The sequence below is a fragment of the Cucumis melo genome, chromosome 5 (genome assembly GCF_025177605.1).
Source record: "Cucumis melo cultivar AY chromosome 5, USDA_Cmelo_AY_1.0, whole genome shotgun sequence".
NCBI classification, from domain to species: domain Eukaryota; kingdom Viridiplantae; phylum Streptophyta; class Magnoliopsida; order Cucurbitales; family Cucurbitaceae; genus Cucumis; species Cucumis melo.
The window spans coordinates 29007616-29021763 of NC_066861.1; the positions used below are offsets into that span (position 1 = coordinate 29007616).

The 14148-nt window shown below is 35.0% G+C and overlaps 4 protein-coding genes across 4 annotated transcripts; 2 read left to right on the forward strand and 2 right to left on the reverse strand.

The window, feature by feature from the left end:
• Nucleotides 1-996: 996 nt before the first annotated feature.
• On the forward strand, nt 997-2981 carry LOC103497160 (glutathione gamma-glutamylcysteinyltransferase 3-like). Its single transcript, XM_008459262.3, has 2 exons — nt 997-1423; nt 1832-2981. The coding sequence occupies exons 1-2, from the start codon at nt 1096-1098 to the stop codon at nt 2515-2517; spliced, it is 1014 nt and encodes a 337-aa protein (XP_008457484.1). The 5' UTR covers nt 997-1095; the 3' UTR covers nt 2518-2981.
• A 1977-nt stretch (nt 2982-4958) lies between these two features.
• On the reverse strand, nt 4959-7899 carry LOC103497195 (glutathione gamma-glutamylcysteinyltransferase 3-like). The gene is made up of 2 exons (XM_008459306.3): nt 6630-7899; nt 4959-6365 (listed from the first exon to the last, which is right to left on the reverse strand). Exons 1-2 carry the CDS (start codon nt 6994-6996, stop codon nt 5083-5085), a joined length of 1650 nt encoding a protein of 549 aa, XP_008457528.1. The 5' UTR covers nt 6997-7899; the 3' UTR covers nt 4959-5082.
• Nucleotides 7900-7998: 99 nt separating this feature from the next.
• Nucleotides 7999-9791, reverse strand: LOC127149429 (uncharacterized). The gene is made up of 3 exons (XM_051084830.1): nt 9317-9791; nt 8533-8705; nt 7999-8295 (listed from the first exon to the last, which is right to left on the reverse strand). Exons 1-3 carry the CDS (start codon nt 9758-9760, stop codon nt 8175-8177), a joined length of 738 nt encoding a protein of 245 aa, XP_050940787.1. The 5' UTR covers nt 9761-9791; the 3' UTR covers nt 7999-8174.
• Nucleotides 9792-11443: 1652 nt separating this feature from the next.
• On the forward strand, nt 11444-13931 carry LOC103497177 (pentatricopeptide repeat-containing protein At1g08070, chloroplastic-like). Its single transcript, XM_017046412.2, has one exon. The coding sequence runs from the start codon at nt 11857-11859 to the stop codon at nt 13636-13638; it is 1782 nt and encodes a 593-aa protein (XP_016901901.1). The 5' UTR covers nt 11444-11856; the 3' UTR covers nt 13639-13931.
• The last annotated feature ends 217 nt before the right edge of the window (nt 13932-14148 follow it).

A 14148-nucleotide genomic window follows, 5' to 3' on the forward strand; every position in this document is an offset into this window, starting at 1 on the left:
TTATTCTTTTCTAGTACGCCCCAAATGGCAAACTGCCAATTCCTACCTCATCTAACAGATTCTATTTCTATCAAATGAATTTAAAGAAAACTCTATTCGAAGAACTGGTATCGGGGGTTGAACGGGTGTAAACTCTATTTGAAGAACCGAACAGGGATATATCTTTCACGGTTCTAGGTCGGATATGACTTTTTCATTAATTACATTTTTTTCGAATGAATGTTGTATCTCTATCGAATAGATATGATATCTCAAGACTTATTTTAGTAATTGAATTGGCTAAATTTCAAATAAGTTGAATTCTATGTCCGATAAATTTATAACATAAATTAGATTATTTTAGTTCTACAAATCTTTCAAATGGGTATTAAATTTTTGTGGACATGTTTATCTCAACGTCAACCTAAAAGTACTAAATAAATATAGTTTAGGAAGTAAATTTATAATTTAACCAATTGATTTTGTCACAATCCAAAAGGGTTTTTTTTTTTTTTTTTTAAGATATTGAAATCTCTACACTTAATTTGCCATTTTTTTTAAAATAAAAAATGAAGTGTGTGAAAAATCTTTTTATGGTTTGTATTTAAATGGCAACCAAAGAGAATATGGAAAAGAAGTCAAAAAAAGGGTTTTTGCCATTGCCTTCCATCGCACATTCATTAATTGTTTACTCTTCCAACTATGGAAAGAATGGAATAGTCTATCAACTTTCCTATATGGAAACTGTTTATCATTGAAATTTGATATCATTTGATATCAGTTTACATAGTTACAACTGAAATAAAAAATGATTAAAAGAATATCCATATTTTTATTAAAATTATAATATTACCTATGAATTTTCATAAAGGCAATTAGAAATTTGATATAAATTCATTTTCTTTTAACTCTGTTGTTTTTTTTTTTTTCCAAATCTAGACGTTTCCAAATCTAAAGGATAATAGTTTATAGCCTACGTTTCCAAAAATCTTTTATCCCCATTTTTTTTTTTTTTTTGCCTTTTTTGGCAATTTCCCATATATAAATTTACAAATCACTCACAAATGTCCCAAAACTCTTTCTTTTTCTTCGTCCATCAACTTCAATTTTCAATCCATGGAAACACTATTTCAAAGAATCCTCTCTGCTTCTAAGAAGAATCCATCAACTCCAATTCCCAATCCATGTAAACCCTATTTCAAAGAATCCTCTTTGGATCTCCACAAATTTCCTAAATCACGGCTAGCAGCACCTTCTTCGAAATTGTTGCCGGCGCCAAGCATGATTGGTTGTCGGGGGATCAAGATGATGGGGACCGGGAAGAGGATTGCGAGGATGTCGGTTTTGGATACGGATACTAAAGAGGATATGGCGGGAGTCGACCACGGCTTTGGTGGCAACCCATTGTCTCCCCCATTTCAGTCTCATCCCACATCTCCTCCTGGTAATTCTTAGTTTCTCTCATTTTTGTTTACTATCCTGAAGATTAGAAATATGGGTACATCTGAGTGGGCCGTTAGGGGCGATATAAATAATACAAAGCTTAGAGGGAATGAGTCCATTGTCATGGTAGTCACATTTAAATAGTACTTAATGTTTAATGACACTTTACCTATTGAAAAAAAATATGAAAGTTCTCCCATATGTTAAAAACATGGATCTGGTTGAATGTCATCATGCTAAGGCATCCTTTAATTTTTAGTATAAAGATCAGTCTGTGTGGACACTATTTGTCATCAAGTTGATAATTCAATCAATCTCAATGCCATCTTTGCATTTATGCTAAAATTTCCACTACCTTTCTATTTTCTCCTCCATTAATTGGAGATCTTGACAATCTTTTTGTCTCCAGGATTTTATCGTAGACTTCTTCCTTCTCCTCCCGCCATAGATTTTGCTTCTTCCGATGGAAAGCGCCTCTTTAGTGAGGCTCTTCGAGATGGAACTATGGAAGGGTTTTTTAAATTGATTCCTTACCATCAAACCCAATCAGAACTTACTTATTGTGGACTCACAACCCTTACCGTTGTTCTCAACGCTCTTTCTATTGATCCTTGTAGAAAATGGAAAGGACCGTGGAGATGGTTTGATGAGACTATGTTGGACTGTTGTGAACCTTTGCCAAAGATCAAAACTGATGGTATCACATTTGATAAATTTGTGAATTTGGCTCGCTGCAATGGAGCTAAAGTCGTAGCTTTTAGGACTAGCGAAAGCACTGTTGATGATTTTCGTAAGCAGGTCATATCATGTTCATCATCTGAAGACTGTCACGTGATCATTTCATACCATAGAGGAGTTTTTAAGCAGACTGGAGCTGGCCATTTTTCTCCAATTGGAGGTTATCACACCGGAAAAGACATGGTTCTCATCTTGGATGTTGCACGTTTTAAATATCCTCCTCACTGGGTTCCACTTACTCTATTGTGGGATGCCATGAATAAACTTGCAATAAGACTACCTAGAGGGTACATGATTTTATCAAAGCTAACCAAGGCACCAGGAAAGGAAAATGGGTTGCAGAAATCCGAGAGCTAGAGAAGAAAGGAAGACTGGCTCTCAAGGAGAGACATTGGAGCAACTGCGAGCTACTGAACTCTCCAAACATATCAAACAGTTTGTTGGCATCTGGGACTCTATATAGTGACGCACCATCTTCATTTTGGTTAAGAAGGTAAAGTGGGCGAGGAATTTGCAGACTTGTTGGGGTTAGATCCAAGACAATGGGCTCAACTTTAAGAAGAAAAAGATATATTATAATAATATGATTTTGTGTTTTGTGGTATTTATATTGGATGGAACAGGAAAATTGTAAAGATTTGAGTGTGATCGAGGGGTTCACAAGTTTGATTCAGATTCTAAATAGATTTGAGACTACATTATATTGACGATGCTAAAGATAGGTATGATACTCGTAATTTGAAGTGTCCTTGTAATGTTAGTAGATTCTATTTCTTTCAAATGTATGATAGATAATTTAAAGAAAACACCATTTGAAGAGAGGGCGATGGAATAGGGCAAACTCTATTCGAAGAACTAAATAGGATATATCTTCCATGGGTTTTGATCGAATGAACTTTTCGTTAATTACATTTCTTTAAAATGAATGTTGTATCTCTATCGGATCAATATGATATCTAAGACACCTACTCGTTATCCCACTTGATTTTCATATATAACATGATTAGAATGTATATATATATATATGGAAGGGAGTGATTTTTTCAAAGAGAAATTATTTATAGTAAATGGATTAATTATAAAATATTCAATAGGAAGATCTGTTTCACATCTGGCATAGGGTTTCTAAAATTCCTCCTTTACATGGGTAGAAATCTTTTAAAGTTTTTTTCTTAAAAAATAAAGTAGTTTTAGTTTAAACAATTTTTTATTTGTTATCAATATCTCAATTGAATTTTGTATTTATATATCTAACTAACAAAAATATTGATTTATCATATATATTATATTGTCAGTTATTAAATAATTGGCTGGGAAAATCAACATCAAGATGTCCCGACGATCCCTTTGTTTCGATCTTTGCCTCGTTAAGCTTTGCAACAAATTATCATCAAATTCAACGCTACTGGGGCTATGATTTGGTTTGCATGGTTGGATAGGAATAATCGTATTTTTAAAGATAAAAACAAATCGACCATTGACTTTTGGGAGGATATTTGCTTGCTCTCGAGATTTTGGACTAGTAGATCTCCTCTATTTACGAGAGCTACAAATGTGTCTACGATTGCTATTAATCTTGCTGCTTTTTAATTTTCCTGCCATGGGCTTTTCTCTAGCTCTCGTGCTTCTCTGTAGGCTTTTGTATCTTGTTGCTCATGTAGGTTATTAATCTATATTAATGAAGTGGGGATGATGTCAAAGTGCACATCCTGACTCATAATATCTTTTCTTAAAAAAATTATTAAATAAAATAACTAATTTTGGAAGAAACCCAAATGACAAATGACTTCCAAATCTCTTTCTTTTCTCCCTTTAAATAATAGGCGCATTTGCAAAGATAGTAAAAAAAATTTATGATAATAGGGTCCATGTCACTAGATTTTCTAAATTGTAAAAGTAGCAAATTTAAAAATTTGATAGCACTCTAATAATCGTCTGATATATGTCATATTTGCAATATGCAAAAAAAAGGTCCTTGCAATATGCCAAAAAAAAAGTCATTTTATAACACTCTGATAGTCGTCTGATATATTGCTATGGACTGCTCTTCTTCTAAATTTTTTTGTCATTTGATATAATTTTCCTAAATAATATATAATATTTAAAATATTTTCTTTATTCATCAAATAGATATGAATAGGGAGTAGAGGAGAAATATTTAAAAGGATATATGAATTAAAATCATTCTCAATTTTTTTTATTTATTGGAAGAGAAACATCCATAGAACATGATGGATGCTCTAAGGGGAGAAGATCATGTTTTGTAGAAAGAACTATATATATATATATATATATATATATATATATATATATATATATATATATATATATATATATATATATATATTGTCTACCACTAACTTTCACATCTTTTGGAGCAAAACTAACCATCTCTTGACTGAGAGATTTTCTAGGATAAATATATTTCTATTTTATATAAAGATCCAAAATTAATTTACTTCGATTTCTAATTAATTAAGTCTAATACAACTAGTTGATCATGTAACCAGAGCTAGTTAAAGTATATATCTTCAATTGTTTTGTTTACCAAATTATCGTTTTTGGATCGAGATGTAAAGAATGAGCTAAAGATATGTCGTCCTTAGTTAAGATGTTTGAATGAATTTTTGTTAAAACTATATATCTTTGAACTTGAAGTCAAGTTTTGAGTCCTTTTCTAGTCTCCCATATTGTTGAGAGAAGACTAGGGTCCAAAGTTTTTAATTTGTTTTCTTCGAAAAAAAACTTTGTCACGAGTTAGTCTATGTGTAGTAAACATGAATATAGGTCCCACCACATGTTATAGAAAGCAATGTAACATGGTGTAATTTTGATTAATAAACCCTAGAGACCATCTGTTAGACCATCCTAGCGTACATTTCATTTTCAGACCATATGGTTTTAATGTGAAGAAGAGGAGGATTAAGAGATGAGATCAGTCATAAGAAATTGCATTTGTTCTCTCAAGTGCAGAACCTCATCCTGAAGCAAAGCAGGAAGGTAGTTTTCTCCAACGAGCCTATTAATGTCGGCCAACAACTTCTCATCTTTAAGGTTGAACCAAATATGTTGGGGCAGTGATAGCAACAATATGGTAAGAACATCAATAACAGATGGCCATTGACAACGTCGATCAGCTGAGCAAGGTTTCACAGCTAAAGTTTCTGCCCCTTGACAAGAAACAGTTGCAGCAATTTCGTCGGATAATGCATCTTTGTCAAACAAAGATTCGAAGCCTTCACATAGAGTCCCAGATGCCAATAACTGTTTGATATGTTTGATGAGTTCAGTCGCTCGTAGTTGTTCCAATGTCTCTTCCTTGAGAGACAGTTTTCCTTTTTCCACTGCATTTAGTTTTAGATTCCCATCCTCTCGTTCCCGGACTTCTGCAACCCACTTGATAAAGTTCTTTAGATTTTGAAGTGGCAATTTAAATACTACAGAAAGTAATTCATCTACACTTTTCACATTTTCAGTTTTCAGAAGTAAAGGAACTTGTTCTGTTAAGTATTTTATAACATTATTCCAGCCTTCATGCTGACAACTTAGAGAGTAAAGAATAGACGGTCCCCTAGTTAGCTTTGATAATATCATGTACCCTCTATGTAGTCCCGTTTCATCATCAATTGTGTTCATGGCATCCCACAATAGGATGAGTGGAACCCAATGAGGAGGATACTTGAAACGTGCAACATCCAAGATGAGAACCATGTCTTTTCCAGCATGATAACCCCCAATCGGTGAAATATGGCCAGCTCCAGTCTGTTTTAAAACTCTTCTATGGAAGGTAGTGATCATATGACGGTCTTGAGAGGATGAACATGATATAACGTGCTTACGAAAATCATCAACTGTGCTTTCATTTGTCCTACAAGCTACCACTTTAGCACCATTGCAGCAAGCCAAATACGCAAGCTTACCAAATGTGATACCATCAGTTTTGATGTTTGTCAAAGGTTCACAACAGTCTAGCATAGTCTCATCAATCCACCCTTTTCTACCACAATCAACAGAAAGAGCGTTGAGAACAACAGCAAGGGATGTGAGTCCACAATAAGTAATTTCTGATTGGGTTCGATGGTAAGGAATCAACTTAAAAAATCCTTCCATAGTTCCATCCCTAAGCGCCTCAGTAAAGAGGCGCTTTCCATCGAAAGAAGCAAAATCTACAGCGGGAGGAGACGGAAGAACTCTACGATAAAATCCTGCAGACAAAAAGGTCGAGATCACCGATTAATTGACAGATCCATATTTTTAACATATGGGAGAACTTTCGTATTTTTTTTCAATATGTAAAGTGTCATTAAACATTAAATACTATTAAATACTATTTAAATGTGACTACCATGACAATGGACTCATTTCCTCTAAGCTTTGTATTATTTATATCGACCCTAACGGCCACTCAGATGTACCCATATTTCTAATCTTCAGGAGAGTAAACAAAAATGAGAGAAACTAAGAATTACCAGGAGGAGATGTGGGATGAGACTGAGGAGAGAATGGGTTGCCGCCAAAGCCGTTGTCCGTTCCGTGGTCGACTCGCGCCATATCCACTTTAGTATCCCCATCCCAAGAACCGATACCACAGCACAATCCCCTATCCAAAACCGCCATCCTGGGAATCCTCTTCCCGGTCCCCATCATCTTGATCCCCTGACAACCGATCATGCTTGGCGCCGGCAACAATTTCGAAGAAGGTGCTGCTAGCCGTGATTTAGGAAATTTGTGGAGATCCAAAGAGGATTCTTTGAAATAGGGTTTCCATGGATTGGGAATTGGAGTTGATGGATTCTTCTTAGAAGCAGAGAGGATTCTTTGAAATAATGTTTCCATGGATTGAAAATTGGAGTTGATGGACGAAGAAAAAGAAAGAGTTAGGATATTTGTGGGTGATTTGTAATTTATATATGGGAAATTGCCAAAAAGGCAAAAACATGGGGATAAAAGATTTTTGGAAACGAAGGCTATAAACGTAGGCTATTATCCTTTAGATTTGGAAACGTTTAAGATTTGGAAACGTCTAGATTTGGAAAAAAAAGATTGAGTTTGAAAAGAACTTGTAAATATATCTGCTCTGAAGATGAAAGAACTGCAAGCCCGGCATCAGTGATTGCACACTTCGAAGCATCTAGTTCATTTACTAACAAGCATGCATCTGCAATGGCTACCAAACTTGCATCAGTGATCTTTCTGCAACATCAAGATTAAGAACTTCGATCCTTCCTCCGTGCAGCCTAACCAAGGTTGAAACAGTTTCATTGGTCAAATTTATGCAACCACTAAGGTTCACCTTCACAAGCCCTTCGCAGGTCTCTAGAAGTGGAAACATTGAGGCATCTGTAATACCGTAAAGGCCGATCAACTCAACGTGTTGAAGTTGAGGGCATAACTTCCCAACGATTGAAAGACTGGCACTGCCAAAGCCAGGGCATTTTTGGATAGATAAGGATCCAAGGGAGGTGCAAAGAGAGGGTAACGTTACTTCTTGAGCAATATCCTTGATCCCCAAGCACTTCACCACAGTAAGAGACCTCAAGTTCCGAATATGGTTCGAGAGAATCTCCTCCTTTTGTTGTTTCTTCCATATTGTTTTTTTTTTCTTTTAAATTTTAGCATAGATGCAAAGATATTGAGATTGATTGAGTTATCGACAATTAGCCTTGTTGAGGATGCAAAGATAGCATTGAGATTGATTGAATTATCAACTTTGAGGACAATTAGCCTTTCTATGTTACTTGGTTCGAATTCACAAACGGATCATTAAAGTATGTCTTAGCACCGTGATATTTATAGGGCTCCTATAATTGCCACATGTACACATATCATATTTCTAATCTTTAGAGTAAGATTAAGATTCATTGCAAAATTGGGATTCTTAGTTTATTGCATAGCATAAACAAATTGAGAATCAAATTGGCAAAGAAAAAAAATCATTATATATGCTTTCATAGTTAAAGAAAAACTACCTAAGAAAAAAAGTATGACTGAAGAGAGAAACTAAGAATGAATTATTAGTTAGAGGAGGACTGGGATGAGAATGGGTTGCCACCAAAGATGTCCATTAGAGCTTCTCCGTCGAGTACTTCTTTGTCAACTTCCCAAAGAAACCGTGCATAAGCAGCAAAAACAAAACTGCACCAGTTAAACAAACAAAACAACCCCACAAATATATCAATTACCAATGTCCCAATTATAGCAAAAATTAGCTAGCATGTGTGTGGGAGAGAAAGAGCTCTCTTTCTTTCCCTTGTATATCAAAATTTCAGATTCCTACAAAAGCTCGATAATTGGTGTTCTTTATTCACATTATTAAGCTATGTGTTGGATTTATATAGTTAATGAAAAAGCAGGATATCTCATTCTCCGTACCTATTATCAGGGGAAGTTTTAGTAGCTTGAAGATGGTAACTTTCAGCTCGGGAGGCATCCATATGATTACTCCATATCAATTCGGCATACATTGATATCACACTTCCATTATTGCCTCGTGCTAACATTGCTCTTCCACAATACTCTTCAGCTTTTATAAGATCTCCACGAACCTGTTTATTAGCAGCAGATAAAAACAACAAATTATTGCTTGAGAATGAAACTCTACGACTAACCACACAAGTTTTTTCAATAGTAAAACAATAGTTCAAACTTTTCCCCCTTAAGACATTTTACATTCTTGTAGCAACTTCATAGAAAAACCAATTTTGTAATGGTTTAGTCCCAATTTGTGAAAAGATTAGAAAGATTTGTTGAGAGTTGTTGGTTCAAAAGACTATATATTGTTAAAAATTGAAAAGTTTCAAGAATCAAATACTTTCTTCTAAAAGTTCAAGGTCCAAAATGGACCTATTCAGGTAAATTCTAGTTTGTTGGGTATTTTTTTCCTAAAATCCACTTTGTTCATCTTCTAGTATTTCATACACCCGGCCCGTCAGTTCAGGAACTCAAGATCAAGATCCATACAAACACCTAGAAAAGGAATGGACAGTGGTAAAGGATCAGAACTAAGATTTTGCAAGAACTTCTATTTGAGACAACAAGATTTCCATTCTCCATTTAACAGAGAAGAATAAAATGAATGATCAGAACCAAATGTCAAAGTTAAAAAGTTAGAATCAAATTAAAGAAGATAGTAATTTCAATTCTCATATAATGGTACCTCCTTCAAGAACTGAGCATAATTGCTTAGTAACAACGAATCCTTCGGGTTCGTCTTTATCATTCTCTGAAAATGCATTTCTGCCATGTCCTCTTCAGTATGATCCCCATCCCAAGAACCAAAACAACCACCATCACCACCATTGCCATTGCCATTGCCATTGCAACTATCACGGTTGAATTTACCATCAACAAAACCACCGACCATTTCAGCACCGCAATCAGAACTCTCCCCTACGTCATCCACACCACAGCACAATCCCATCATCTTCATCTTAATGCCCGGACCAATCATGTGTGGCACCGGCAACAATTTCGAAGAAGCAGAGAGTGTGAGGAGCCGTGATTTAGGAAATTGGTGGAGGATCACAGTCTCCGTGGAGGATTCTTTGAAATGGGGTTTCCATGGATTGAGAATTAGAGTTGATGGACTTCTTAGAAGCATTATTGAAGAGGGAAATTTGTGAGTGAAAGGAAGAAGAAGATGGAAGAAAGAGATTTAGGAGATTTGTAAGTGGTTTTGAGTTTATATATACATGAATAAAGAGAGAAATTTTCTAACGGTTTGCTAATCATTTCTGTTCTAACTAACTAACGTTGAATTTTCAGTCAGTCTGACCAATAAACATGGAAAACAGTTTTTGTAGGGACAGATACAGACAGATTTAGGCAGTTAATTTCTAAAAATGTGATCTTTATCAATCAAAGGTTCACATCAGTCTAGTGTATTTATCAAATATCTCCTTCTAGTAGGATCAATAGAAAGGGCATTAAGAACAACAGCAAGGTTGCGAGTCCACAAGCATTAGGTTTGATAACAAGAAATGAACCAAAAAAAGCCATAGTCGTTCCATCTCCAAGCATCCCAATACCAGTGGGAGGGAAAGGAAGAACTCTACAGTAAAATCCAGAGACAGCTATTATAGAAAAGAAGAGGATCCAATTAATGGAGTACAAAATGCAATAAAAATATTTACGAACAATTTCAAAATTAGATATCTTATAGTTACGAGCAAAAACTATAGGAATTTTTGTATAACAAAAAATAAAAGCTATCAAAAGGTGGATATAATAATAATAATAGTAATTATACTTTGAAGAAAATGCCATTATACATTAAAGATAGCATCCATCCTATTTAACTATGTTAAGATAAAAAAAGCTATAAATTGTGTCAATGATTTTAATTCATAGGTATCTTTTAAAATATTTCTCCTCTACTCTCTATCCATATCAATTGGATGGATAGAGAGAATTTTAAACTATCATATATATATATATATATATATATTATTGAGAAATTGGAGTAAATAAGGAAGATTGAGATTAGATTTGGAAATATGATAAAAGAAAAAAAAATGTTTAGATTTTTAGCAGATTGACTATTTACCTTTTTCTTCTTTCCATTATTCCAAGATCAATCTTGATGAGTTTAAAATTTAAAAAAATATAAATTTTAGTTACTAAAAGTAGTTAGATATATAAATACAAAACATAATTGGAATATTGATAATAAATAAAAATAATAATTTTAAATGGTAAGATAACATGAAATATTAATTTAAAACGTTTTAATATATCAAAGTCTAAATAATATATTTCATAGGTAATAATTAATCAAACTTTTAGTCGGATATTAATTGATTAAACTAAACTTTTACCTTTTTTGTAAGAAGAAAATTAACAAAATTATACGTATGTGAAATAGATCCTTCATATTAAATATTTTATAATTAATTATGGTTGTATATGAAATGATGTCTAATCCATTTTACTATGAAATAATTTTTCCTTTAAAAACAACTCTAATAACCATTAGATATATACAATTGAATCACGTAATATATGAAAATCAAGTGGTATGATCGAGAAGTGTCTTGAAATATCATATTGATGGGATAGAAATACAACATTCATTAAAAAAAATGAAATTGAACCATTACACACAATATCTGTTCAATTGGCCCCTTGACAAGGGTTCGGATTTTTTTTAAAATTCACTAAATAGAATCTAGGAAATGAGATATGAATTAGCCATCTGGGGATGTGATAGGTGAGTGTTTCAGAAGCAAAGGAAAAGGAACTTTTCTTTTTAAGACGGTCCTAGCTGGTCCGGTATAGTCTTATTGAGGAATAAATGACTGGTTTTTTAAAATCACGTACCCTTTAGATAGTTTTATTGCAATCTATCCAAAGTTACTGTTGGTTTTTTAAAATCATGTACCCTCTAGATAGTCTTACAACCTATCCAAAGTTACTAAAATCATGTACCCTCTAGGTAGTATTATTGCAACTTATCCAAAGTTATTAGTTCGTTTTTTTAAAATCATGTACCCTCTTAGCCACGGAGTAGGAGCATATTCGAGACATGTTCACCCAAGATCATATTAACGTGCTCTTGCACTTGCCTTGCTCCGATCACCGAGACGGTGTGAACTATCCTTTAGAGTTCGAATATGTAAATTAAGATTTTCTTTCGAATATCTGAATTAGGATTTTGTTTCGGTAAACATAGCAAAGCTGTTATTATATTGAACCCAGATGCATCCTCGCTGGGTCCTTGAAGAACACTTCATTTCTCTGTTACGATCATGTAAGACAGTTGCGCTGCTTCAGAAAGTTCAAGCCCAGATTATTACCCATGGTTTTCAACACAATGGATATGTAGCTACAAATGTGGTAACTTCATGGGTTGGTCTGAAGCAAATGGCTCATGCCCGCCATCTGTTCGATCATTTTCTCGACCCAAAAGTGGAGCTTTGGAATGCGATTTTCAGAGGGTATTTCCATAAAGCGTTTTACAAGGAAGTGGTTTTCTTGTTTGGGAAAATGAAGAGCATGGGTGTGAGACCCAACTGCTTCACATTCCCTCTTGTCCTCAAATCTTGTGCGAAGATCGGAGCATTTGTGGAAGGTGAAGAGATACACTCTGAGGTGATTAAGGGAGGCTTTGAAGGGAACCAATTTGTGGCTACTACGCTGATCGATGTGTACTCTGCTGGGAGGGCGATTGGGTCTGCGTACAAGGTGTTTGTTGTAATGCTTGAGAGAAATATAGTTGCTTGGACTTCCATGATTAGTGGCTACATTTTGTGTAATGGTGTGGCACTTGCTCGAAGACTTTTTGACTTAGCTCCAGAACGTGATGTTGTGCTGTGGAACATTATGGTGTCTGGTTATATTCAAATAGGGGATATGAAAGCTGCCAGAAAGCTGTTTGATACAATGCCATACCGAGATACGATGTCTTGGAATACAATGCTGAATGGTTATGCAAATAATGGGGATGTTGAAGCTTGTGAGCAGATGTTTGAGGAGATGCCTGAGCGGAATGTTTTCTCCTGGAATGGATTGATTGGAGGATATGCTCATAATGGGCGTTTCTTTGAAGTATTGCGGTGTTTCAAACGGATGCTAATAGATGGCCTTGTTGTTCCCAATGATGCCACCCTTGTCACTGTTCTATCTGCTTGTGCAAGATTAGGAGCTCTTGACTTGGGAAAGTGGGTGCATGTATATGCTGCGACAATCGGGTTTAAAGGAAGCATTTATGTTGGAAACGCATTGATAGACATGTATTCAAAATGTGGTGTGATAGAGAATGCAATGGAAGTTTTTGAAAGCATGGATTTAAAAGATCTTATTACTTGGAACTCTATGATTTGTGGCTTGGCAACTCATGGATGTGGGGCAGATGCATTAACTTTGTTTCACCAGATGAAGATCAATGGCGAAAAACCAGATGGAATCACCTTCATTGGGGTGTTGTGCTCCTGTACCCATCTTGGGTTAGTTGAGGAAGGCACCTCTTATTTCAACTCAATGGTCAATGAATATTCAATTACGCCTCAGATTGAGCATTATGGTTGTATGGTTGATCTATTTGGCCGAGCAGGTCTTTTGGACCGAGCAATTGACTTTGTGAAGAGGATGCCAATGGAAGCAGATGCTGTCATCTGGGCGGCTCTACTAGGCGCATGCAGGATTTACAAAAATCTTGATCTGGCTGAGTTAGCTCTTCAAAAACTCATTTTGCTTGAACCCAAAAACCCTGCAAACTATGTCTTGCTATCAAATATTTATGGAGATCTTGGTAGATGGAAAGATGTTGCACGGTTGAAGATTTTAATGAGGGATACCGGATGCAAAAAATTGCCAGGATGTAGCTTGATTGAGGTAAATGATAGCGTTGTTGAGTTTTATTCCTTGGATGAAAGGCATTCTCAGAGCCAGGAGATCTATGGAGTCTTGAAGGGATTGATGAAATTGTTAAGATCATTTGGTTATGAACCAAATATCATGGAACTCCAACAGGCATCATGAGAACCAAAGGGCCACAACCAAATACCATGGAACTCCAACAGGCATCATGAGAACCAAAGGGCCACATGGAAATGCAAATGCCTTTTCAGTGTCTGAGATGGTGTCTTATGTGCTGCAATTTCTTTGCAATTTCTTTGCAATTATAACTAATATTTAATTTAACCTCACCTGTTCATAGTGCCGAACTAATCTAAATACAAACTAATATTTTATTTATTGATTGCAGTCTTTGGTTTGTAATCCTTTGATTGATTTTCAGAAATAAAACTCTCTCAATCTTCATTTTGCTTTCACTTTTTTGAATCCAATACATTCTTCTTGGTCATTCTTTTAAGTTCAGCCTCTTGAAGCTCATCTAACTACTTGGACTTTATTTGATTACTTTTCCTTGTTTGATTTTTACATTTAACTTTAGTGTTGTTGGTGGTCTGCTTTGCACTAGATAATCATCGGTTGTGTCAACTATGATGGGAAAAGACTTTGTATTTATTTCCTTTACGACAAAATTCT

Excerpts from the sequence above, each read along its gene's own strand:
- LOC103497160 (XM_008459262.3), top strand. The coding sequence starts at position 1,096 with ATGGAAACACTATTTCAAAGAATCCTCTCTGCTTCTAAGAAGAATCCA. Across the intron at positions 1,424-1,831 it reads TCATCCCACATCTCCTCCTG|GATTTTATCGTAGACTTCTT; the intron begins GTAATTCTTAGT and ends TTTTGTCTCCAG.
- LOC103497195 (XM_008459306.3), bottom strand. The coding sequence starts at position 6,996 with ATGGAAACATTATTTCAAAGAATCCTCTCTGCTTCTAAGAAGAATCCA. Across the intron at positions 6,366-6,629 it reads TCATCCCACATCTCCTCCTG|GATTTTATCGTAGAGTTCTT; the intron begins GTAATTCTTAGT and ends TTTTGTCTGCAG.
- LOC127149429 (XM_051084830.1), bottom strand. The coding sequence starts at position 9,760 with ATGCTTCTAAGAAGTCCATCAACTCTAATTCTCAATCCATGGAAACCC. Across the intron at positions 8,706-9,316 it reads ATGCTCAGTTCTTGAAGGAG|GTTCGTGGAGATCTTATAAA; the intron begins GTACCATTATAT and ends GCTAATAAACAG. Across the intron at positions 8,296-8,532 it reads AAAACTTCCCCTGATAATAG|TTTTGTTTTTGCTGCTTATG; the intron begins GTACGGAGAATG and ends TAACTGGTGCAG.
- LOC103497177 (XM_017046412.2), top strand. The coding sequence starts at position 11,857 with ATGCATCCTCGCTGGGTCCTTGAAGAACACTTCATTTCTCTGTTACGA.